The 27,371-nt window shown below is 37.4% G+C and overlaps 1 protein-coding gene and 1 long non-coding RNA gene across 2 annotated transcripts; one reads left to right on the forward strand and one right to left on the reverse strand.

Moving 5' to 3' along the window:
- The first annotated feature begins 9,943 nt into the window (after positions 1-9,943).
- Positions 9,944-26,653, forward strand: slc26a6 (solute carrier family 26 member 6). The gene is given in 21 exon segments (XM_055048656.1): positions 9,944-10,389; positions 10,825-10,964; positions 12,365-12,504; positions 12,870-12,980; positions 13,801-13,976; positions 14,519-14,571; positions 14,573-14,681; positions 14,763-14,915; positions 14,991-15,073; positions 15,161-15,308; positions 15,398-15,511; positions 17,611-17,688; positions 18,105-18,200; positions 18,873-18,979; positions 19,196-19,265; positions 19,723-19,815; positions 21,332-21,454; positions 21,643-21,789; positions 23,159-23,213; positions 23,979-24,124; positions 25,829-26,653. Coding segments are annotated over 20 exon segments (2,154 nt in total). The 5' UTR covers positions 9,944-10,389; positions 10,825-10,836; the 3' UTR covers positions 25,853-26,653.
- Positions 17,691-19,789, reverse strand: LOC129371834 (uncharacterized). Its single transcript, XR_008607205.1, has 3 exons — positions 19,705-19,789; positions 18,921-18,977; positions 17,691-18,173 (listed from the first exon to the last, which is right to left on the reverse strand). It is a non-coding gene; the product is annotated as an uncharacterized LOC129371834 (long non-coding RNA).
- Positions 26,654-27,371: the final 718 nt, after the last annotated feature.

The following is a 27,371-nucleotide window of genomic DNA, read 5'->3' on the forward strand; positions in this document are numbered from 1 at the left end:
CACATTGAGTTGAGTCTCGCATTCTTTACTCGGTTTTGGTGCCATCAACAAACTTGTTGAGTGGATTAAATAGTTTCAAACTGCTGCTCCGGTTTCTCTTTGTCAATTTTACAAGTGGAATACCTTAAAATAGACTCAAAACGTTATATTTATTCCTCATTTAGTTCCTCACTCTCTTTTTGTCTGCCTCTGCAACTATCGCACAACCATCGGGATAATGCAGCCATTCATTGGCTCTGAAAGTCTGCTGAAGGGGAAAGGAAGGGGTGATAAAATGGCATCAGTGTGCAGAGTTCAAGGCTGTCTTCCTCGTTCCCTGATTCACGTGTAACAGCTTGTGTAGTTCAGTGTGTGAACTACACAACAGAACTATGCACTATCACAGTCACATGTGTGAACCAACTGGACTGATTCGGTTTCTCTCTGTTAGACATTTCTCTGTAATGCTCACATGCTTCTTTGATTTAGCTTCAGTTCTTTCAAAGTGACTTTTGTTGTCAGAAATCAAAACAAAGCAAAGTAAAAGTTTGTGTTTAAAATGACCAAGGATTTCAAATAGAAATCTGAAGCTCTTATTGTTAACAGCAGAATCTGACAGTAATTTGGGATGATGTGTCCAAGGTCAGGAGTTGAAAAATGAGTCTTTGTCATTTTAGTAGAAGGTGAAGGAACTCTAAAAGCTGGAGCGTCTTCCTGGTCAGTCTAACCTTTTTATTTTAAACTAGACCATTTCAGACACTCCAAGCTCTGCTGGCTTTGAGTCTGTTTTCATCCTGTCATTGCTGCCTTACGTTTGCTGAGATAAAACAGTGGTCACAATCTTACAACAGGAGTCAGTGTTCATCATCATCCAGCTGCCTGTTGATGAAGTTACTGCAACAAGTAGGAGCAATTTTCAAAGACTGCCACAAATTCTCCAAATTCTGATTCATAACTCGTAACTTGACTTATGAATATTTCTCCACCAAAACAACTATTGCGGTGTTGGAAATGGTTATGTCACAGTCCTACCACAAGGACCATGACCTCTTTGAATTCATGCATCTTTGATCAGACTTTCTTTAAAGATTACCCTGGATTTAGCTCCTTCCATGTTCACCGAAACTCTTATCAGATTCAGCAGAAAAAAACCTCCTCATTGCTGCCATGTTTCTTGTCAGCAGTGGTGTTTGCAGTTGAAACATGGCAAGACTGGTCAAAGCTTTAGGGGCGTGAATGCTTTTCAAAGGTATTGTGTTAGCTTGGACATTTGGGGAAGGTTGGAAGAGATAATTTTCCAGCCAATCAGCTCAACTTCTGGGATGGTTCTTTACTCTGTGCTGTCTGTCAGCTGTTGGGAAGAAAGATGAATTTACTTCTATCCTCATTTGATGCAAGGTGCTGAATGAGAGCTTTGAAAAGAAGCTGCCTTTCACCATATCTTGGGAACTTTTACTAAAGACACACACACTCAAAAACACTGAGGAGACTCGTGTCCATAAGACGCACACAGATGGACAGATGCCACACTGTTAAACTGACGAGTGACTCATTATTATATAATAATCTGTTTTTATCTCCAAACCACCAATGAGCAGATAAGATAGATATCTGCACCTGGCCGCCTATTAGTCATCATTATCTCCTATGATGGGGCTGGTGATAATTAAATCTGGGTGGCCTTTGTTTTAGTCAGGGCGGAGAATTCAGTTCAAGGCTTATAATTTAAATATGGAGAAAAGCAGAAAACAGAGCATATTGTCTGTAGATCTGTCAAGGACCTAAGTGAATGGACAGATGAATAGAAGGATTTTCTTGGCACACCGAGTGTGCACAGACAGATTTATTTAATGTTTAGACAGCCTCGATGATATTCTGTTTTTTAGTCAGAAATAGTCACATTCAGTGTTTTCATCCTGGGTGCCATCTTGTCAGTGCAGATGGACGGTCCAGGTGGTGGGACGCAAACCGAGTGGGTCAGTAGAACTGGGTTATTTTTTTATGTTTGTCTTGGTCATTCCACAATAATAATAACTGATCATTTTGGTCATATTTTATTGAATTTTGAATTGCTGTACTTTGAACACACACACACAGAAAGTAGATGTTTTTATTTACATTCGCCGTGTTGCTCTGGGATGGACTGGTGGCCTGACCAGGTGTACCCCGCCTCTCGCCCGTTCACCGATGGAGGGAGGCACCAGAACCCCTTGCGACTCCACTAGGGATAAATGTGTAAGATAATGGATGGATGGTTTAATCAGTATATCAATCAGCTTGTTAATGTCGCTCCTTTCAAAAAAATAAAAAATACAGATCATTATTTTATTTCACCAGAAATGGATGGTTCTTATTTTTATTCCGTTTGGTGGGATTTTCTTCTTACTCCAAACATGATTGATTTATTGATTTGTGATTTGCACATCTTTCAAAATGCCTTCCTTTTCTCCTTCAAGTTGTCCAGCGCTTTGTTTTGAAGCTAAACATTGCAGCTATATTTAAATGCACTTGAACGAACACACACATCCATACACTGACATGTAGAGGTTGCCCAAGCAGCAAGAGAGAGCTGAAACTGTTCAGGTGGTGGGATGCAAACCGAGCAACTTTCAGATTTCTATAAATCCACACATTTAGCCACGGTGACTCTGAAAACAAGAAGTACTAAAGAGAATTTCCGGCAGATCTGTCATTGTTCCTGTCTGGAGGGTTATAGCTGTGTTTGGAATATATGAGACAACGGAGAGAAATAATCTTGTCTTAGTTAAAGGTATCAAGTGTGCATGCATCATTTCCTCTTCCTGGCACATCCAATCAAAACAAGAAAGGAATAAATGTTAGATCAAATGTAATTCCAGGGATTTTTCTGCGGGCCCAAACCCGCAGAAAACAGCACTGTCTTCATATGAGAAGAATGTCAGAGAAATCAGGTCCAAACTTCCTCTGCTCCCACTCACTCCCAGCAGGAGTCTGTCTGTGTCAGATACGTTTTCACATCTTAAAACTCCTTGGAGTCTGACAGTATGTCGTAGGACTGGTACTGATGCAAACTGAGGAAGTAAGACAAATTGGCTCTTCCACTTTCATCTCATCACTTCAGTTTGTTCACAACACACAGGGTAAGAGTTGTCTAATGTCTGACAAGACAAAATGTTCCCAGATACTCAGGTACAACACTTTTCAGGAAGCTGGATGTTCAAAAACATCAAAGTGAAACTATTATTTGCAGCTTCGAAAAAATATTTTCCCATGTTTTCTAATGATTTTAGGTATTTTTCAAGCCTCACAAGCTTGTTCTTGTCAGATGAAGTATTTGGCAATGAACCTGCATATTTATGGGGGAAAACATTTCTGCTGCTGCTGCAGGAAATTAAGGCAGAAAAAGATTAGCAAAAGCTGTGTGACAAATTTAGCTGTAAAGTGATGGAGTTTAATAACATAACAATTCTTAATTGGATCCAGACAGTTAATGTGCTGAGACCTTGAGACTGATTGGCAGACATGAGTCCCACTGACATGATCTCCTGTGGACTGGCATATGTGAAATGTCATCGGTGTGAAAAAGGTCACTAATGATTATTCTACACTTCATTTCTGGAAACAAATGTTCAACCTGATTTCAAGGGTAAAGCTGCATGAAATGCAAAATGCACATCGAGGACTAGAGAAGTACCTGGATCTCGATTCATGAACATAATGAAAAAAGCAGAAAAAAAGTAGATATATATACTTCCTGAATCCTTTTTTCTTTTGAAAACTGCACTAAAATCCACAATTAAGGTCAGAATTTTGCCAACCTCATGCAAAACTCTGAATGTCATAATCAGTATACAGCCAAAACATGCTAAAAATAAATTTCAGGATTAAATCCACCATCTGTCACACATCAAAACACCAAACTGTCACCAGAGGCAGTCTGTCTGGGCTCAGAGGATCTCTGAGTTTCTGTCAGTCCTCTCTGTTCTCTGCATTTCATTTTCTCCTCAGTCTGTTTAACTTGTGGCTGCTGCTCTGCTCTCCCCTTCACTCCCCACCTGCCCCCCTGTTGGTCCGTTATGCATTAATTGCATTGCGTAGTGCTGGTTTCTTTGAGGAAGCCCTTCCATGACTAAACATGGCACGAATTTGTTTTATCTGATTGATCCCAGAGCTAACTGGTTAACTACTAAACCCCTCAAAAGGCCATGAAATAGCTACTTATTAAATTGTGCACTGTTTACATATTGTTCTTTTATGATCTAACCCCAAGTTAATAACACATTTAAATTTTTTTCTGGAATGTTTTTTTTTTCCTGAGTGGGTGTTTAAACAATGATGGCTAATTGAGCTCTCTTTGTATCTGTTGTTGTTTGCAGGAAAAAACAGATTTATCTGTAAGAAGTGTCTTTAACGTTTAGCTGTTTAAGTTTGGATTTCTTTAATATTTTTTCATTTTTATTTTTTTAAATGTAATTTTATTTTTATTTTAAAAATATGACAAATTGTTGGAAGGATTTTTTTTTTTTCAATAGTAAAATAACTTTTAGGTTCTGAAAACTGTGTCGATCCCTGTTGTGATTGTTTTGTAGGTTTGGTCGGATGCAGGCACTTGTTTTTGGACGGTAGTGGTGAGCGCAAGGATCAGCCGAACGTAAACACTCCACCCAGATTCTGAAAAACATCAGAATGATCTCCACGGGAAGGAATGCCAGCAAACTGCCATCTAAACAAAGTCCAAAGTGGTGGACAAAACAAAGCTGCCAAAAGGACGAACATAAACAGAAGATCAGAAATAGAACAGTGGTCGTGCAGAAGTGCATATACCAAACTTTTCCATATTATGTCATATTATAGTCACCATCTCCTCTGTATTTTGATAGGATTTTATGTGAAATTCATATTTGGGAACTGGAAGTTTAAAAAGAAACAAAAGTAAAAAAAAAAATCTAAGAAATAGAAAGTCATAAAACAGCTTTAATGTACATTCATATTGAGTCCTGAGTCAATGCTCAGTGTAAACAGAGCATTACTCTATTTGGATCCTGCCATAGCATATGGAGAGCTTAAGCAAGGCTTTTCACAATGCATGGAGGAACTTATTGGTCTACAGTCAACAGAGTGTCTCTTTATTATCTGATTTTCTCCTGTTTTTAGCACAGACATTAGCAGTAGTAGCATTAGCATTGGCCTTTTCCCTAAAATAAGCATTTTAGCTATTTATTGGTTATTAACTATGTTTAGAATACTAAATGCTATTAGTATACTAAACATGATGTCCTCTTCATAGAGTGTGACAAACAATTTAAACTTCTTATGGCTTTCTAAGAATAAATGGGAAAAACACATTGGTGTTTGTTTGCAGAGATTTTTAAAAAAGTTGTAGATTGGAAACAATCTCTGAAATTTTAAAACAATTTCAACCTGTTTTCATTCATTTTTAGTATGTTTGTGCAAAGATATACAGCTCTGCAAAAAAATTAAGAGACCACTTAAAATGATCAGTTTTTCTGACTTTACCTTTCATAGTTACATGTCTTGGGACCAAATCAGAAAATAACCTCTGGATTTCTCTGAGTTCTCTCTATTATTTGCTGATCCAAACCAAAACCACAACTTGCTGAACAGACAAGCCGGGTGGTGTTTGCAACGCAGCCTTTGTTACCTTTGTCACACAGATGCTCCATTTTCAATGGCACTCTGCCAAACCGTCTCTTTGGTTCTCTCACTTTGTCTCACAGATTTTTATTTATGGTACCTTCTGACCTTTTGATTAAGTTTTTTGCCAAGGATTTTACACCAACAAAACCGTCCCGCTCTCTTTTGTTAGTCATCCAAACCAGAAGTTGGTATTCTAATTAAGTGTGATTGCTCGCTGTAGCTCCTCTCCATTCATCAAAAACTTCCGCTTCTTTTTATGATATGGGTCAAGACTAGACTTCTTGCTGTAAACTCAAAATGTAATAAACATCCTCACCCAGCTGAACACTCTCTTCAGTTTACAGATAAGAAATGCTGATAGAGCTCGTATCTCTTCCTGTTTGCCTCCCTGCGTAAACACGTGCTTGAAGAAGATAAAAACAGATTTATGATGCTCCCTGTGATTTTTTTTTTTTCCATATTGTGCGTTGGCATACAGACCTGCTCAGAGAAGGCCGGGCCATGCTTGGTGTCCATGTAGATGTGGCAGCATTTTCAGGTCAGCTACCCACATCCAGCTGTGATTCTTGACGTCTTTTCCAATTCCAGTTACCAGTCACTCACTCACACACCTACATCGCCTTGCTGAAGTTTTTGTGCACCTTCATTTTATTATTATTATTATTATTATTATTATTATTATTATTATTATTATTATTATTATTATTATTATTATTAACATTTTGTCTCATCAAGACTGAACCAAAAAAAAAGTATTTAAAAAAAAAAGGTGTAGTGTGGATTAGGCTTGTTTTCCATCACACTAAGAATTTTAATGTTTCTTGAAATTTTTCATAAAAGGTTTGTCAAGAATTTGACTTTAATTATGCTTCTGTTTATCAAAGACATTGGTTGACACAACAAAATCAAGCAGCAGATAAAATATAACGTTAATGTGAAGGTCTGTCTTTAGATCCTAATTCATTGGTTGCTTCTGCTTTCCATAAATGATCAAAAAAACATTATGATGGTTATTTTTACAATTATGACTCATCTCTTTTCTAATTGGTTTCTGTAAACCGATACATATCAGAACAGATGTTTAAGCCTTACCAAAGTCCACCTTTTACACACGGAACAAGCTGTTCCGGCTGGAAGCTGTAAAAACCTGTTTGCAGAAAAAATGGTTATAAAATGTGCGAAATGGCCTTTTTGTTTGAGGCTGAGTGAAAATTTCCCCACAAATCAACATGACGAAATGGTATTACATTGGCGCTGTCTGTGAATGAGTAGCTGAACAAGTGAAACACGACTTGAAAACCAAGAGAATAAAGTTAAAGGTTAGACTTTGCTGCCTTTTTAATTTTAATGTCTCACTACGTCGGGGAGGGAAACCAGGTCAAACCAAAGTTTTGACTGTGCAAACTTTTACTAGCACTCACAATTAGGACAGACAGAAACAATTTTATGCCTCTCAGTTTATCTGTGCATCTCTTTCTGGGATTTTAAAACAGCCAGGGTCCAACTGTACTCCCTTTTCCAATGGCTGTAGTAAGATGGACGTTCACTTGACAATCCTTTCAGGGTTTTAAATGATACATATTGACTGGAGGTGAAAAGATTATGTAACAAACTTTAACAAAAAAGTAAGAATAATAATTAGGTGATCACATTTGAATTTATTTGTGTAATTTCTCAAAGTAATGATAGATAGATAGATAGATAGATAGATAGATAGATAGATAGATAGATAGATAGATAGATAGATAGATAGATAGATAGATAGATAGATAGATAGATAGATAGATAGATAGATAGATAGATAGATAGATAGATAGATAGATAGATAGATAGATAGATAGATAGATAGATAGATAGATAGATAGATAGATAGATAGATAGATAGATAGATAGATAGATAGATAGATAGATAGATAGATAGATAGATAGATAGATAGATAGATAGATAGATAGATAGATAGATAGATAGATAGATAGATAGATAGATAGATAGATAGATAGATAGATAGATAGATAGATAGATAGATAGATAGATAGATAGATAGATAGATAGATAGATAGATAGATAGATAGATAGATAGATAGATAGATAGATAGATAGATAGATAGATAGATAGATAGATAGATAGATAGATAGATAGATAGATAGATAGATAGATAGATAGATAGATAGATAGATAGATAGATAGATAGATAGATAGATAGATAGATAGATAGATACTTTATTATGTAGTTATCGCTCCAGGAAAAAATAACTCTGAATAATAATAATAATAATAATAATAATAATAATAATAATAATAATATAATAATAATAATAATAATAATAATAATAATTTATTTGTAGGCGCCTTTCTTGACCCCCAAGGTCACCTTATCCAGTTCAACATAAAAACAGATGCTATATTTAATACACAGTGAAAATAAGTACAAAACAGTTTTTTAAATAAGTGCAGTTGTAAAAATATATGTACATCCTCATTGATATTTGGTGAAATATTTTTAATAAGGCACATTTTCTGCAGCCATCATCTGGCTTCTGGTTGTTGGTGGATATTTGGCCACTCTCATGAGAGCTGGTAGAGGTCACTGAGAGTGCTTGTTATTTTGGTGAGGTGCTACTTTTTAAGCAGGGATGTTAAATCTTCAGCAAGGTTGAAGGTCTAGTCAGTTCTGGAAGGTTAACGTTTATTCATGCCAAAACCAGTTTTTGTTTGTGTTTGGGGCCATTATCCTATTGGGAAACCCCGTGGTGTCAAAGTTTCCTTCATTTAACTTGAACTGTCACCTGTGACACAAACTGAAATCTTCCCAGAAATGGAAACTTCCAACACACCAGTGTCACTATTAGGCAGAGCTACGAGTGGAAAAATTACAATACAATTACAGGACGCTAACATGGGTGATATTCTAGTTTTTTTTACCGTACAGAAACAAATCCAGTTCTAAGTCAAATCAGCATGAGCCAAATTCAAAACATCAAGGGGCCACATGTACTATCCAAAAGAAGACTTTAAACTGACCGGGAGCGCTGAGAAAACTCCAGAACCGTCTCCTCCAACAGAACTATGCAGCCACCGGTGCAGAACTTGGTCTGCTCACCTGAAGGTGAGAGATTACAGAGAGAGATTAGGAGTTTTTGATAATTATTAAAAAAGAATAAGCTACTTTTGTCCAAACATACAGGACAGACATACACTACAGTTTTTTTTACAAATATCGATTGATGAACTTACTTGTTGGCAGGTAAGCTTTTTAAGCGAGTTAGGTTAAAAAGCTAACTAGTTCTCAGTTAGCTTTTTCAGAATTATACTACTATTAAAATTCATACCTTATTACCAAACTATATTTTTAATGCCGTTGCACATCTGTTTTTTTTTTTTTTATAAAAAAAAAACCCACACAATTAAAAAGAAATACATCACTATTTAATTTTAATTAACTCTTTGGATGTTTTCACACATGCTTGCCTTGTGACTGACCATGAGTGGACCTGAGCTAAATGAAATGTCTCAATGATTGAGATGAACCCCTTGAAGAGGTTGATCATTAACCATGTGTCGATTAAACCTTTCAATCATTAAGGCTAATCATAAATTAGTGGGTAAACATTGTGTGCGTGTGCGTTCATGTGGCCTCTGTGGCAGCATCGGGGCAGTGGTGAAACTCCTCATGAAACTGATGTGGAAACTTGGAATAAAAAATCCATGGAGACATTCGCAACATGTGTGGCTGATAAAAGATTTTACAGTGAACATCGTTCCAAATGGAAGTCGTTTGATTTAATTGCAAGCATGCCTCTCGGCTTTCTGCGTATTCATTTTGCAAGTAGAATTTAGTAATATTAATCCTTCTCTCTTGGAGTGAATAAGTCTAAATCCTGTTTGGGAAGCGATGTCAGTTATTTAAAAGGCGCTTCCACATTCCTTCGGGAGAATTGTAAAAGCAAATTAGCAAGGACACCATTGACAAAAGGGAAATTACACGCTAATCTTATCATAAATAATGACAAACAAAACACATCTAAGAGCTTTTGCATATTTAACAGAGTGCTTCATAAATTCTGCAGATTCATATGTCCTTAAATTCACACCCATTTGGTTTACTTTTTCATATTCTTTTAAACATAGTCTTTGCATCATGTGAGTTGTTGAAATTCTGAAAACGGGGGTTGCTGTGTTAAAAAAGCTGACTCATTTAGTTAGTAATAAAACACACATACACATGCAACGTGCCTGGACAACAGTTACCTCTGCTTCCTCTGTGTCCATTTGTTCTTTGCTTTCAAAGAACTTTGCTCCGACTCTCCTTCACCGAGTCTGGTGTCATATCAGTTCTCTCCTGAGGCACTTAAGCCACAACAGAAGAGCAGCGAGTCCACAGTTGTACAAGTGACATCCTCCAAGACATTTAGCTGTGAGACTCTGGGAGCTGATGGAAAACTCTGCAGCAGACTGAATTTGTCCAACAGGAACCATCTCTGCGCTCAGGCTGGATTTATTCCCCACAAAGAGAAAAGTGCAAATGTATGACTTATGAGGAAGCCTTCAGTGGAAAATAGACATTTAAAAACATTGTATTAAAGGCCTGATTATTTTTGGGATTTGGAGCTTCTGAACACAATACTAGACGACCAGATAGAAAAATTTGTATTATGTAGCAACAAACCTGCATGGTTCTCATCAGATTTTCAAAGGAATCCAGGATTTGTGAATAAGCGTGGAAGCTGAAGAGTGGAATTTTATCTTTGTTTTTTCACTGAAATACACCAAGGTAACTATTAGCTTTTTTTTTATTATTTTATTTTGTTTTATTTTATCACAAGTTTGAAATAGAAAACTGCATTTTAAACTAACCAATCAAATGCTGGGGTCTCAAAACATATTTTCTCATATTTTGCTGCAAACCAGTCAGACAAACTTTAAAAAAAAAAAAAAAACGCTTCATCAGTCGTTCTGATCAGATTCAGAAGAAAATTTTATCACCAAGTTACATAACTTCAAATTCAAACCAATGAATCAGTCAGAAACAATAACGCAGTCATAAAATGTCAGTCACAGAAAAGCCTTTCAACTGTACTTTAAAAAAACGATGAGAAGCTTTGACTCCTTGACAGCATTAACACTACAATAACATATGCCTCGATATGTACGGGACCGTCGATATGGCTCTAATGTTTTCCAATAATAGTTGAGAATTTGCTGGCAGCTCATTGGAGCCATGGAGGAAAGAAGACGAGTGACCTACAACGTCAACAGGGACGTCCTGGACGAAAGCGATCTGGATGAGATGGGAGAGAAGAGCGACACCAAACCGTCTCTGTGTGACAAAATAAAAGACTCAGTGAGGTAAATCCAGGCCATTGCTTATATCCCTCCCATGTCAAAAAGCGCATGTCCACTCGGAAAGACTTGAGTGAAAAATACAAAGTTTCAAAAAGCAAGCATTTTTCAAATTCTTAATTAATTGCTTTCTTTCGCCCATCAGACGTATCAAGTGGCACATCCTCAGCTTCTTTAGTTACTTCTGCCTCATTTGACTGTAGGTCAGGGTTTCAAGATATTTATAACTCATTTCCACCAATAAGTAAATAAAACTGGAAACAAATTATTAAAACTTACTTATGTAGAATACGTACATCTTATTCTCACTAATAACAATCTGTATTTTATTTGACAAAACACGTATGGAAATACTAAAGGTAATTATTTCATGGTCACATGAATTGGTTTTATTTTGCGAGTTGCATTAAAATGAGTTCATTTTAATAGATTTGAAGTGGAGCTGCAGAGCAGGTTAGCCAATCTAATGCTGGGGTTTGTTTACTGAATTATTTCATGATGCATTTCGCCAGTAGTTGTTTGTGGGCCACTGGTCTAATTGGACTGTCTGCCTCCAGGTTTGAGAAAAGGTTTCACTGAACCTTAACAAAACATAAAATCCCTTATTGGAGCCTAATGTCAAAGCCTTTATGCAAGTCAACATTTACACACATGCAAGAAAAGAGCTTTTAATTATGAATGAGCCAGTTCAGGATGATGTGTGAAAGGGTTATCATATGTAAATAATATGTAGATTTATTCTGCATCTGAAGTTTTGTGATTAGTTCAAGGTTTTACCTTCCAAATATGTTTTCATGTTTTCAAGGTAAATTGTTCCAATTAGCTTTGGCCTCTCAAAGTTACAGTATTCCATGTTCTGAAGAGGAACGACAGCAGAAGAAAAACTAAACACCATTGTTTATCTTTTAAAAATAATTTTTAGGATGCTTAAATAAATTGGAAAATGCCTGAAACTGAAACTTTTTTTTCATTCATTAACTCAGTTGTTCACTTCATAAAAGTACTTTTTTGACTCTTTAACACTCAGAGAACTGCTTTCTGCAGGAATAAATTCTGCAGAAAGCAGGAATAAACACACGTGATTGTGGAAAACATATTACACTCTGGGTCTCTAAAAATAAATGCAGCTGCAAAGTCACATGTTCCAGGAATCACAAATCCTGCCAAGTGAGGATGTGAAAAGTTACATTTGAATCAAATTCACCAAGTTTGGTGACTTTTATGTGATTTACTTAATACTAAAGGCAGCTGGTCCTTCTAATGGAGGAAAACATGATGAGTCAATATCCCAAATGAGCTTGAATCAACACAAAGGCTTTTCCAGTTGACATGGGAGCAAATTTTAAAATGAAATACTTAAATATTTGTTTGTTTGTCTTTTCTTTCTGTCACTTCAACACGCTCAGTTGTACAGGACCCAGGGTGAAGAACTGTATGCTGGGAACGTTTCCTGTTGCGTCATGGCTGCCTCGCTACGCTTTCAGAGAAGACGCTTTGGGTGACTTGGTGTCAGGAATCAGTGTGGGCATCATGCAGCTCCCACAGGGTGAGACGGAGCGCCAGTGGGTGTGGGTGGAGGTGGGGTTGGTTGCAGAATCAGAAGGGAAAGACTGAGCCATAAATTATTTGTTTATGATGGTAAGTTAATTTGTAGCAATGCAGTCAAACTTCTAATGAGCAAATCAAGCTTTCTTTGTTTTTCTCTTGGTTTGACCTGAAAACAACCAGTTTTCAGCACAATCTTTCCTAAAGAGTAGCAAGCCCTGGTCTTTAACTCATTCTCTGCTGCATTCAAGTTCTTGAGATGAGTAGGGTTAGAACTCAATTACTTTCTACAATGATAAAAAGCATTTTATTCAAGTCTTAGGATGCCAGAAACTATTATTTCTCTTTGTGTTTGCATCCATGTAGGTATGGCCTATGCATTGCTGGCATCTGTTCCTCCAGTGTTTGGTCTTTACTCCTCCTTCTATCCAGTTCTCATCTACTTCATTTTTGGCACATCGAAGCACATCTCGATTGGTAGGTTTGTTGTACTGGCCCATTAATTTAAGTGGCAACTGATCCAATTCACAGAAAAATGATCACATCTCTTGGAATTTGACAGTAATAGCAGAAAGGTTGTGATTAAACAAATCTATTTCGAAACCGATCTTGTCTTGGAGATTTACCACTTGTTGTTCTATTACAGCAATAAAACAAGGTTGATAAAAGGAACATAGGGACTTAAAAGACGTCTGGCATCCAAAGGTGGACTGGAAGAATACAGTGATTGATAAAAGTCATTAAAGTAGGAGTTCAATACCTGAGCTACTGATATGCGCTAGCCCTTGTTAATTATTTGGCAGGTTTATTTCACTTTAATTGTTGAACAAATAAACAGGCTGCCTTCTCTTCGTATTCATAATATTGAAATGTTCATTTGAAAACAAGATATTTGGCACTGAAGGTGGCTAAAATATTAAACTTTGTCTGAAGGGACACATGTTTCTTGATTCGATGAGCTTTGGGCGAGACGAAAATTAAGGTTGACTAATTTCAATATCTATTATGTTAAAAATTATAGGGGACTGAGGTTTTCTTTCTTACTTTCTCTTCTTTCTCATTAGAAGTGAATGAAATAATCTAATCCCTCAAGTTTGCTTTTAATCATTCCCAGTTGGTGGAAAACGACACGGCTGGGGTCGGATTGAGAGTGGGTGGGGAAGATAGATGGAAGAAAATTCAGGAAGAAAACCCGTTGAGGCTACAAAACACGAGAGAATGAGGCTAAGATTGAAGAGCCAGAGCTGCAATTAAATTGTTAAGATCAATGTTTTGTAATTGATTCATCCTTCCTCAGGAACATACGCGGTGATGAGCGTAATGATAGGAGGGGTGGTTGACCGCCTGGCACCAGATTCTAACTTTGAGATCTGGGACAATGTGACCAACTCCAGCATCATCGACAGCGTTTCCCGGGATCAAGAGCGGGTCCGCATAGCTGTTGCAGTCACTTTTATATCAGGCTTGTTTCAGGTACGTTGTAAAGCATACTTTGCAACTTCATTTACACGTAGTGAATGCTGGACGATGATTATCTACCATCAGCTCATAAAATATTTCCTGCAAGACACATGTTTTAAACAACACAGTTTAGTGGAAATAAAATTATGTGTTCTTGGTTTTTCGTTTTGTATAAAAGGTGAAGATCACAGAACAATTCCTTTCTGGAAAAACGTTATCTTTAGGAGAAAGCTGTGCAACTTCAGGGAAATGTTGTGCTTTGAATGTCTTTTGCCCTCGTACTACTGAATATCTCCCCAATTGGAAGACAAATGGGGTTGAAATTCACCAAATTGCCACATCTTGGTTGATTCAAGGGCAGAAAATAGAAAAAACACACCCTAAGAGGATCCTGAATCATTTTTTTTTTAATTTAAACAATTCCAATGAAGATTAGAGCAGGATTTCAACTTAAAGCCTTCCAACCCAGCTGCAAGCAAATCCGTGTAAACGTAAAAACGTTAGCAAGACTTCCTGATTGCAAACATTCAGATTTCTGTTTGCCATGTGTGCAGATTCTGCTTGGTTTGGTCCAATTTGGCTTCGTGGTAACTTACCTGTCCGAACCTCGTCCGAGGCTACACAACTGGAGCTGCCATACACGTCATTGTTTCTCAGCTGAAATATGCCTTTGGTATCAACCCAAAGAGATACAGTGGACCCATTTCCTTGATTTATGTAAGAAAAACACTTTTATTTCTATATGTAAGGTCATAACCTTCTAAGATGATATGAAAGTCCTTTGTTTTTCCTTCTCAGACGGTGCTAGAGATCTGCTATCTCCTTCCACAGACAAATATCGGCACATTGGTGGTCAGTATCGTGTCCATTGTCGCCCTTATTCTTGCCAAGGAGCTCAATGCATATTTGAGTAAAAAGCTCCCTGTGCCCCTGCCCATGGAGCTACTTGCTGTAAGTACTAAAGAAGGTTTGCATCACTTAAAACACTAATTAGGCCATTTAATTGATCTGTTATTGTCTTTCTAGGTAATCATAGCAACAGTTATCTCTTGGCAAGTTAACCTGGAGAGGAGATATGGAGTGGATGTGGTGGGAGACATTCCCTCAGGGTGAGGAAAACACATGCACTACTTGGCATCTCTGTACAAGAGGAGTGTGTAATGTCTCTTCTTCTGTCCGCCATCTTTGTTTGGCAGTCTCCAGCCACCTGCTCTACCTGCTATGTCCCTGTTTGGCCAGGTGGTTGGGGATGCCTTTGCACTCGCTGTTGTAGGCTATGGCATCGCTATCTCCCTGGGACGAATATTTGCACTCAAATATGGCTACAAAGTGGACAGCAACCAGGTAGTGTGACCAAAGACCGATCAATAATGTCTAATGTGTTTCGCTATTGACTGTATTGCATAAGCCTTGGGTTTTTGTTTTTGTTTTAGGAGCTAATCGCCCTTGGCTTAAGCAATTCAATTGGAGGACTTTTCCAGTGTTTTGCCATCAGCTGCTCAATGTCTCGCAGTTTGGTTCAGGAAAGCACCGGAGGAAAAACCCAGGTTGCAATGCATGCCTCGAATTCTACACAACTTCTGAAACAGAACATATAAACGTTGCATTAGCATTTGTATCATTGGAGACTAGATACTGTTTTGCTATTTTCCAAATGAGGTGGAAGCTGAGGGTCAAAAGTGCATGCATGTTCAGTGACATTCTAAAATCACAGCGCCGTACAGTGGCCTGACATGCCAACCTCAGTGGATTTGCCATGTCTTGGCAGTGTAAACGAGGAACTTTTCCTCAACAAACATTTAAAAAAACTGTGCAGCAGACAGGTTTGGTTCACAGAGGCCTCTCCTGGCAGCCTGCAGGACTTAAAGAATCTGCTGCTAGTACCAGACACAGAACTCCTTCGGGAGTCTGTTGAAGTCGATATATGTCAGAATTGTTTTGGCAGCAAACGGGGACGGAGGGGCTACAAGCATTATTAGAGAGGTGGTCATAATGTTGTGAGATTATACTGATGTTCCATTCAGCTCCTTCAGAAATGAAGCTAAAATCTAGAGGCAAAATGTGCTTGTCTCTGGCAACGAGTAACAGGAGAACAAAGACAATAATGAACAGTCAAATGGACAAGTTTGTTTTATAAAACAACATGATAGATTTAACTTTAACATCAATAACTTGCCAAAACAGAAAAAGGCATGAGTCACCTGAAGAGAGGAAACACTCTAGATATGAAAGTGAAATGTTTAAATATTTACTTCTTGAAGGCAGTTGTAACGTGTTTAGAAAGTGATCTGACATTCTGCTGCTATAAAAAGAAACAATACCTTCCCTGACAGAAGAAAAAAAAAAAGTCTGTGTCTGGTTTGCAGCACACAATGTGTTACCTATTAGATCTTGTGAACGGTGTTCATGACATACAGCACGTGTTAAACAGTGTTGCATGATAACTCCAGATAGGTTATTCATTCCCTCTTCCATTTCAGGGCATAAAATTCTACTTTAACCTTTGACCTCTGGCCTTTCTTCACCTCTTGAAGACCAATATAGATTTAAATTAGATTTAGTTTCATTCACATTGCATCATGTAATTTGCCCTCCACAAATATCAGCACCTGTGATATGGAGAGTTAAATTATGCACCCTTTAATTTCTATACATTTTTAAAAGAAAAAAAACTATAAAAAATTCTATAGATCCTAAACCAGTAGCACCAGTAAATGTTTCTGAATCGTCTTTTGATTCACTGTTTCAAGTTGATGAAAGTGCTTAAGAAAGTTCAATGAGTTATCTATGTCTTCCTGTTTCCCTGTCTGGATCTGATGTCCCGTAGCCACAAGTCAAAATGGGAAACAGAAGAGAACATACTTTTTAACTGAAGGCAGATGTGAGCTGATGCAAGAAGACAGCTACATGCCGATGCTTACCACTTTCAGACTAATAGTTAAAATAAATCAATTAAGTTTGTTCGTATGGCACATTTCAGCAAAAAAGACAGGTCAAAGTGCTTCACATCACAAAAACACAAAAATTAAAAGTCACAGAACAGACAGTCGACAATTGAAACACTGCAATTTGTTAAGTGCCATCAGTGTACATCAAAATGTTGGTCAGTGTTTCATTTAAATGACTTAAACACTCAAAACTGTGGCAACCAAAGTTAGATGAGGGTCTGAGTTTATCGTTTCACCACGCAGAGTGAGGTAAAACAAATATGTTAAGATACATTTATTCAATTGATTTTTACTCATTTCATCGGTGGATGCAAGACAATATGTCACCATCTGAAGTTCAATACCATTATGGAAAGTCTTAGCTTCTTAAATTAAACTGGAAACACATTGAAGAAAGAAACTCTCAGAAATGTTATCCAGTATTTACAGTTTGTCTCCTTGACAGATTTAGAAACGTTTAAAGAACTCCACGAGTTATTCAAGCCCATGTCATTATTAACCAACCAGCCCCCTGGACAAAAACAAAAACATGAACATTTACTGATGCTTCACTAATTCTTCCCCCTTCCTCAGCTCACACAGCTAATCGCTGCCTCATTAATCTCTTTAAAGTTGTCTCTAATGTTTTTCCTCTGATCTTTTTCACTTCGTCTCCATCCATTCATCATGTGCCTGTTTTCCCTTTCTGTACGCGGCAGGTTGCTGGGGCTCTATCGGCAGTGGTTATCCTTTTCATCACTCTCTGGATTGGCTCTCTCTTTGAAGATCTACCCAAGGTATTCGCATGTGTGTTTGCACACACACAGTGGTGAACACACACTCAGAGCCAAGCAGGAATGTGTTCAGAATTACAAGGCCCGCTCCGAGCCTGGCTCAGGAGAGATTTACCTCACAGCTGAGGATTGTGCTCTAAAATGCAACCAGATTGTTCAGGTTGAAAGGTTTGGGATGATTTTATCCTGCCCTAATGCTTTTCACTTCGTCATCAAATATGCGCGGGCCTTTGTTAGGTCACCGGTTCACGTTCATAAAGCACGCCAGTCCTTTAAAATCCTGAAAATAAATTTTAATGTCTGAGTTTATGTCCACGTTACCTTTTGCCTGCCCGTTAACTCCAGTGCTGAGCTCATCAAACCCAGTGTAGCACACCACACAAATTGCTCTGTTTGTTGTTTTTGTTTTGTTTTTTCAGGCAGTGCTGGCTGCCATCATCTTCGTTAATCTCCATGGCATGATGAAGCAGTTCTTGGACATCCCCGCTCTGTGGAGAAGCAATAAAATCGACATGGTGAGTTTGCCAAAATGTTGGCAAGGAAGATGTTCATTAGCAAAGACAGATTCTCTTTACTTTTTTTCTTTTTGTTTTGATGAAATGTTTGCACTTTTTTGTTATGTATTCTCCATTTTCAACATTTCTCCTACTTTTCTGCTAGTTTAATGTGAATCCCCAAACATCAGAGTTTAATGCTCTGAGAGCATTAAACTGAACCATGCTAAAAAAAAATCCCCTTCAGGAATTTCTTTTATGTTTTCTGATACATGTAAATGTTTTATTATCAAAGATCAAAGTTTTTAAATCATATTGTTCTTTTAATCAACAAAGGCTTTAAAAAATTTCTCAGTCGCATTTGAGTCTGGACTTTAACTAACGACTCCAAAATCTTAATTTTGTTAGTTTTATGCCACATGTTATGGTACAATGTTCCAGTTTAGTCTTGCCAATTCACAGCATTTTAGTGACTGCATAGGAGTTTTAAGGGAAAACATGAGACATCTCTTTGTGTTTTTTTTTTTTTTTGTTTTTTTTTTCTCTTTTTTTCTTCCCAATCACTTTCTTATGGGGGCCATTTTTGCATAAGCTCCAGTGTTTCTTCATAGCTTTTGTTACTAAAACCTCATACTTTATTAAACAGCCATTGTTTTGTTTTGGGTCCTCAAATATAATTCTCTGTTTCTCCAGCTGGTCTGGGTGGCCACCTTCATCTTGACTGTGTTGTTGAACCCTGACCTGGGACTGGCTGCTGCCATCGCCTTCTCCATGCTCACTGTCATCTTCAGGACACAGCTGTGAGAAGAACAGAGTCTGAATATATGAAGGATTAGAAATGTTACACCTCCTGAGAGAGTCTTAGCTAAGCGGTAGTAGAGGAAACGGTGAATGTTTTTTCTCCTTTTAAGCAACACAATAACATAGATCTGAAATGTACCAAGCACTTCATTTACATGTTTCATCACCATGAAGTGCAGTTTGGCAATCGCTTCTTTGTTTTGTGTGTGTTTCAGACCCAAGTACTCTCTGTTAGGGCAGGTGGCAGACACTGATATTTACAAGCCAGTGGAAGACTATGACAAGGTAAATTCTAAAGACCTTTTCACAGAAACATTTATTGAGATTTAGTTCATAAATTGAGAATATATAGAAAAAGCAAGTCAGTGCAAAACTAACATTTATGCATGGAAAAAGTCAGTACCGTGACCTCCATGCTGTTGGCCTGTTTGCCTCTTGTGAGTCTGTGCACAAACGTTTCACATTATTTGGTGATTTGTATTTATAAATCACATTTTGTTTGTATACTGACAAAATGTGAAAAGCCTGATGGGTGTTAATACTTTTTTAATACACTTTAACACCAGATTCAAGTTACAAGCTATCACTTCAAGCTTAGTGGGACAACAACCAGATTGTATTTGCACAAAATATTGTGCAAATATAGGATATTTGCTGTAATATCAGCTTTAAGATATAGTCTGACTTTATTTGGAGCATTTACTAAATGTTTTTCTGTGTTTACCTCATTAATTGGTTTTAGGCGAAGCAAGTGCCAGGAATATTAATCTTCCGTTCCTCTGCCACCCTCTACTTTGCCAATGCTGAGCTGTACCAAGAAGCTCTGGGAGAAAAGGTGACAGCACGAACACAAACACAACATTAAAGCGACAAGCCGCTCCGAATTCAAAACTTGACTTCAAGCCCTAATATTTTGAAAAGTGATGACAAAATACGCTCTCTCTTTTTTTTTTTTTTTTTTTGTTTTCCCTGAAGGAAAACACTCATAATCATGCATGCTGATATATTAATGTGTCTGCACCCAAAAGTAGTATCAGAGTCACCATGACGGACACTAAGCCCTGATTTAATGAACCAAGCAGACTCATATGCACACACACACACACGTGCAATATGCAAGTAAAATAGAAGAACCAGCAGCAGCTGCAATCCATCTCGTCACATTTTTCCGTGCAATCAACTTCTCTTTTACAAACATCACTTCTGACACACTAACAACAGATGAGGCACGTTACCGTTTTCACACATCACAGCCGTGACAGACATTGTTAAAAATGCCATCCTTCTAATTTCTTCTCTCTTTTTAAGTTTTTTCCTCCAACACCCTCTGCCTCCTCCTCTTCTTCTTCTCCCTCCTCATCTTCATCCTCCTCCTCCTTCTTTCACGTCTCCTTGTTGCACATGGGAAGACAAATTGAGGGAACGTGGACAATAGATGCCAGCAGACGGGAGCGGAGAGGGGTGCAGAGACTGAATCAGGGAAGGAGATAATGGAACGTCTCATTCATTAAAATGTCAGCATGTCAAAGCCAAAGTATTTCTTTTTTGCTTTCTTATCTCGGAGGCACTAATGTAAGCTCTCATTGAGCCGTCATGCACAGGCTAAAGGGATTGTTTACAGGGTGAGAAATCGCCACCAGACAAATCCTGGTCCGGCTTTGTCTCTGGACAACTCAGTTGATTGGAGATAATAGAGGAATTTAGTGTTGTTCACAATCTGTTTTCATGACCCTTAGAGGAGAAGTGATTGCTTTAACATGATTAATATCTGAAAATGACAATTTCATCATCTTTTTTATAATGAATGAAAAATGCTAGAAGAGAGATGATGATCTGCACAAAAAAAGCACTCGAAAGCTAATGAAGCGTAATTAGTGTCTACGTTTAAAACTAAAATGAATAATAAGCTCTAATTTTGATGAGAAAAGGGACAACTATTCCTTCTGGTATGTGACTGATTGCTGTGTTTGGGCTTCTTTTGGGCATAAAACCTTTAATGTTTGCATTTATTCTGCCTCCCATCTGTCTGCCAGAATTTGGTTATAAAGAAAACAACATCATGCATACATAAATCACTCACATTCCTGCAGGAGACAAAATGCAAAATATCAGCAGGTGTTTTTCTTATTTATTTATTTTGTTTATCTAATTGTCTTCCCAGTTTTTCTTGTTCGAAAGTTCATATTTATTCGTTATTATGTTTACCTTGCATATTGCAAAAATCCTTCAGGCTATTTTTCTCTTGACTTACATATTAAAACCTGTGTTTTGTTGACTTATGATAGATCTCACCTATCAACAGGGCTTTTAAAATAAACTAAAGGATGGTTTTCCTTTGCTGTTTCTTTCAGAGTGGCATGGACATCACTAAGATCCTGTCGATAAAGAAGAAACTGGAAGCCAAACGAAAGAGGCATGAAAAGAAACTGGCCAAGAAAGCGAAGAAAGAGCTCAAGAAGAATAAAGCCAACATGGTGAGCAAAGTTAAAAAGAAAAACTCTTTACAGGTTGTTTGAAAAAATGAAAGAACTATTTATCAGAGAAGATTTTTGCCTTACTAGATCTTCCTACTCTGGAGTTTCCCCAGTTTTAACTTTTTTTTGTGGGAGATGATTGACTTTTGTTTTTTTACCTTAACTGTGTTGTTCCTCCTTCCATCCAGCAGGAGGAGCCAAATTCAGAGCACCAGAATAGCATCGCTGTCATTGACGTGGACAACGATCCTGACCCCTCACTGCCAAAGGCCATTATCCTTGACCTGAGCCCTGTGAACTTCCTGGACACAGTTGGCGTCAAGACAATTAAAAGTGTAAGAAAATAAGGCACAAATGCAAAATATTGATTATTAAAATATATTTTTAGAAATCAAGCAGCACATAAGGTCATTGCCTCTTGTTGAATTCATAAGGAAATCTATGACTTCAGCTTGTTTAGACTAGAATTTCTTGGGTCAATAAAGTTTAGATTAGAAAAACTAGAAAGTTTAGTCCTCTATTGGCCAAGTTATCCCTTTACTCTTTAGAAACTGTTCTTAGAAGTTTCCTTGCCTGTATTTACCCTCTTGTGTCTCCACAGAAGATGTTCATGTAAGATCAGAAACATAAGGTTGAATTTGACCACAGAAATAAAAAATAAAAAATCCTTTGTAGGGAGCTGGTAGAAATTTCTGATTGACAGAATTTATGTTTTACTTGTTCCAGTTTCTACCTCTTCATGTTGTCAAGCTGCTGTGAGATGCTTTCTTGAAGAATATGTTGCTTAGACTCCATTTTTGAATCATCTGTTCATTTTACTCTTTCTTGGAGAGATTTTGATTGAGTTGTATGGTGTAACCACTATGGTGCAACAATAAATCAGCCGGCCGATGAATCGGCTCCGATTTCATTTGATATTGGGAGATCTGATTGGCAAAAGATGTGAAAATTAACCACTGTTGTATTTTGCTATGTTGTGAGAGAGGGTTGGCTGACAGACCCACCCTCCAGGTCATGTCTACACTGTTGCCAACTCGATGACTTTCTTGCCATATTTAGCGTTATTTTAGACAAAAAAAAGAAAATCATCATCATCCAAAATTGCAATCGGCAGTTCACGGTTCTTAAAAATCGGTCATCAGTGATCGACCAAAAAACTGCAATCAGTGTGCCCTTTGTAAGCACTATTAAAAACCAACTGGAACAAATCCAGATGTCCTTTTGATATTCATAAGGCTTGTTAGTGACACCTTTGCATGAAGTATCTTGGGATTTGAGATACATTTTGGAGTAAAGCTAGTGTGAAATATTCACAGGGTACCAGTTTCTTGCTGAAAATCCCTGCTCTTCATTTTTTTCCAACTCTCTCTCACACACTCAGCAGCTTTCCTGCAGGCAGTAGACTAAGCAGAATCAACCCTCCCAGTACCAAGAGACATAATTAGCATAAACAGCCGAACATCAGAGCAAGCAGCCTCAGGGAGCAAAGAGGTTCAGGGTGAAGAGGTTCCAGGGGATAAATGCCCAGGGCAGCATGATGGAAACACACCAACATGTCATAAATTCTCTAACTTTAAACCAGCATTTTTCATACCTTTGTGAAGTATACTTTATCCATTCCTCCAGTATTTACCTGTCATTTATACTTCAGTTACTGTGGACTGGATTAAATAAATGATTCAGACATTTGTGCTTCTGTTTCAGATTCGGCGAGACTACGGAGAGATCGACATTGAGGTTATTTTAGCTTGCTGCCAAAGTAAGTCCAGCCTTCAGGTTTTGGACTGTCTGTCACCAGAATACAAACCAGTGTAATCAGAATCAGGACCCAAATAACTGTAGTAATTTTGGTCAAACTGAAAGTAAAAATATATATCTATACATATACATATATATATTTTTTTTACATAAATTGCATTGGTGTGTTTTCTATAGGAGACTTTGTCAGCATGTAGGGTTTATATTTTGGTTTCTCTTTTATTAAACTGTATTCTAGACGCACGCAGCCAATTTTAACTCACATAGGAGTTTATTTTCTTTTTTTATGGTATCATGAGAAAATAAGCATTTCCTTAGCGAAATCTGGTGTATCAGTTTATTTCCTTTTTTATTTATTTACCCCTAGTTTATATTTAGGTAGTGGTTGATAAATTTAGACCTGATTTGCTATAGAGAGAAAAAAGCCCACGGATCTCTGGGGGACAAACAATCTGCTGGTACAGAAAGATGGGAGCCATCCAGATTACTTCAAAGGATCAGCAGCACTGATTAACCTGCACCGAGCTGATAGCACTTGATAAGAAAAATGGCTTATTTAAAGTGTTTAGCCCTACAATAGAGCTGCCAAAAATATTTATGCATTCGTATAATGTGGCACATTTCACCGAAGAAGAGAAAAAGGCTCCTATTGTTTGTTCTCTGCAGATTTTCTTTCTACTGCATCCTTCTAGTTGCTCTGTGCTTTTTCAGCTTCTCTTGCTTCTTAGTGCAACGTTTGAGCTCTGAATGTTATCGTTGTGCCTAGGCGGCGTGGTGGAGAGCCTCCAGGCCGGGGGATTCTTCAGCAGCAACGTGACGAAGTCCTGCCTCTTCAACTCCATCCATGATGCGGTCCTGTACTGTCAGTCTAAAAAAACAAAGAATCAGTATGATGAAGAATATGAACAAGAGGTAGGAGCAGGCATTCACATCGACCGACATTGGGTCCATCCAGAGGCAAAATGGGTTAAGAAAGAAAATAGAAACCACTTTTAGGAACCATTTTTGAAATTTAAATATAATATTTTACTCTCATAAATCATCCGCTTTCATTCTAACATACATATTTCCTAAAATATTTCAAGTAACACTTTATTTTAAGGGTTGTGACTGACATGACACTGTCATAAACATAATACCTGTCATGAACATGAAACAGTCTTCATGAATGTTTATGACTATTGTCATGAAGTGTCATTCGGTAAATAGTCTCCCTTTTAATGCAAAGTTGACTCTTTTAATTGACTTTTAATGTAAGTTTTAATGCATCTTTGCATAAAGTTAAAATTATGTACCAAATGATGCTTAGTTGATACTTTTAATTGACTTTTAGTACATATTTAAATTAAAATATACAAATATGCATTAAAAGATGTACACATCATGTATTTTCATTAAATATACGAAGTGTATTTAATGAAAAACACTTCATGACAACATTTATAAACATTCATAAAGACTCCTTTTCCATGTGGTACTTAAAGATTTGCTGACTTTAATACCCAGCTAACTTAAGACTGAAGTAAGGGAATGTGACTCAGTTCCTCTTAGCAGTCTGTGTTGCAAAACTGATGCATTAGTTTTCTCCCCATGAACAGTGATAAATATGTGGCCCATTTGCTCGGCCCATTTATCCCAACCATGTCCAAATGGCTTGACCAAGAATGCAAATTAAACACACAGAATCAATGTGCATATTTGGCCAATTTTGATGTTAAATTACTTAAGCTTCCCGTGTACAATTTAGCGGACAATCTTTGCTGTTTGCTAGAAGATTACTCTTCATTCCACTGCATACCAGGACAGCAAATATCGTCCCTGACTTCAGCACAAACACATAAATAGCCTAGCTAAAGGCTGGCGTTGGCTGTGTTTGCATTTGTGCTGATATCCTCACAATTAAACACCTGTGCATGCTCGCCTTCATCTTTGAATGCAAACGCTTTTGTTTGTCCGTGCTCTGTCTTGCGTTTGTGTTGTGCATGTGGCCTTATGTTTCTGTTATGAAAAAGGAATTATGCAAAAAAAAAAATAGATAAATTAATAAAATAAATGGCTATCAATTTGACTTACACCCAGAACAGCACTAAAATAACTATGTGTGCATGCATACGACGACAATGAGAGAAAAAGTCAGATTCAATTGGGAAGATTATTGCTCAACTTTGCATGCAAGCCCCCCTGCATGTGTTTCTTTTATATATTGCCTTTGAAATATGAAAGGCAATATGTGTTTCTTTCAAAGGCGATATGAAAGAAACACACCTATGGTGTTTTGTGCAATAAAATTACTCACATGCACATGCACACATATGGAAAAAAAAACTCGCAAGCAGTTAAATTTACTTCAAAGGCTCACTATTAGAAATGCAGTTTAAGAAGTTCAAAACAACCCGAGAGTGTCAGATGATAATTTAAAACTTAACTCCAACCCATTACTTCAGAGACAGTTTCATGCTGAGTCACAGATTCAAGCAGCAGCTTCGGTTTTCCTCCTCATTAAACTCTGATATTAGGTCTACTGAGAACATATTTTAGAAAGTCAAGTTTCCTTCTCCGTACAAGGACTTCTTCTTCAGCTCTCAATTTTTTTTCCGTGTCCTTCTTGCTTTGCAGGAGTTGAAGGGAACAAATTTCTGAGTCCTGAGAGAAGTGATCAAGGATGTTATGGAGAAGTGACAGACACTCTGCAGGAGGATTTTTTTCCAGAGAGCTTCGGAAAAATCCGGGACATCCTCTTTTGGGAAACCTACAGAGAAAAAAAATCTAAAGGGGAGATTTTTATTTTTTTTCTACAAAATGTGTTTGCTTGAAGTAAATGTATTCAGCATCATTATACTGAAATAAGCTACACCTACACATTTTTCTCCATAGGTGCTCGCATTTGAAATAAGTATTATTTACTGTTCTGCATGTTGTAAATATACTGTATTGATCAGAACGTCTGGGCCATGATTTGTTTATTACTTAAATATATCTTTGTTTCTGCTTACAAGTACAATAAGGTGTTGATTTTTAATCTCTAAATAAATACCAGCAAACATATGTTTTTTTTTTAAATGCTAATTTGCATTAATTACAGGCCAAATCAGAAAATCGGGCAGCATGAGAGGAGAAATTCCCTCTCAGGATGATGAAAATCTGCACATTGCTTTAATTAGAACAATAAGAAACTGACATACGTTTCTGCACTTTCAGCTTTTTTAAATGTTGTCACGTTACAGTCACAAGCGTCAATTTAGCTCATTAGAAAATGTTATGTGACAGACCAACACAACATAGCTTATAATTGAGAAATGGAACGAAAACGACACATCGCTTTCAATTTGTTCTGTTTCCCAATAAAAATTTGAAAAGCATGACTATTAAATTCATTCCTCCTGAGCCAAATCTTTGTGGAAACTACAGGTCCAAATGCAAGTCTTCTGGTCCACATCTCCACCGGCTTAGTTGAACATTTCTTTTTTTTTCCTTTTTCAAAATAGCTAAAGCTCAGTCAGCCAGATGAGGGACCGCTTTGAAAATACATCTTCATACATTTTCTAGCCTTGACTTTGGTCTGGATCTGACTATTCCAACATCACATGTGAACATGTGATATCAGAATGGATGGTGTCCCACCCCAGTCAGTAGCAACCTCTAGAAGGGTTTTATTCCAGGATTGTCCTGTATTTAGTCTCACTTATCATCCCATCAGTGTTGCTGAATATAAAGAATCATGATTCTCTCACCAGCAGGTAAGTTTTCAGTTCTCTGCAACACACATTTTGCGGCTATAAGCCTAAAAGTTCAATTTTTGGTTTCATCCAATCAGAAGACCTTTTACCAGATGTTTTCTCTGTTTCTCACATAACTTGTGGCAAATTCCCGGTGAGATTTCTAATGGCTTAAAATGCCAGACTTAATGGGTGGATGACCGATCCTTTCAACAGATCCACCCAGTTGAGCTGAAGATCTCTGCATTGTGCACATTTTCCAAAACACGGTGCATTGTTTTATGAGCCAGCTCTGCTTTTAATGTTTAACAGCTTTTATGATGGAATTTGTTTACTGACTATCTCTACAAAGAATCTGGTATAAAGCTTTTTACTAATTAGTTGACTTCTGTTGGGAAATGGCTGCACAAGAATCAGAATAAAAACTGGGGAAACAAATACAT

This window comes from Poeciliopsis prolifica, unplaced genomic scaffold, assembly GCF_027474105.1.
Source record: "Poeciliopsis prolifica strain line A6 unplaced genomic scaffold, Auburn_PproV2 SCAFFOLD027, whole genome shotgun sequence".
Lineage (NCBI taxonomy): Eukaryota > Metazoa > Chordata > Actinopteri > Cyprinodontiformes > Poeciliidae > Poeciliopsis > Poeciliopsis prolifica.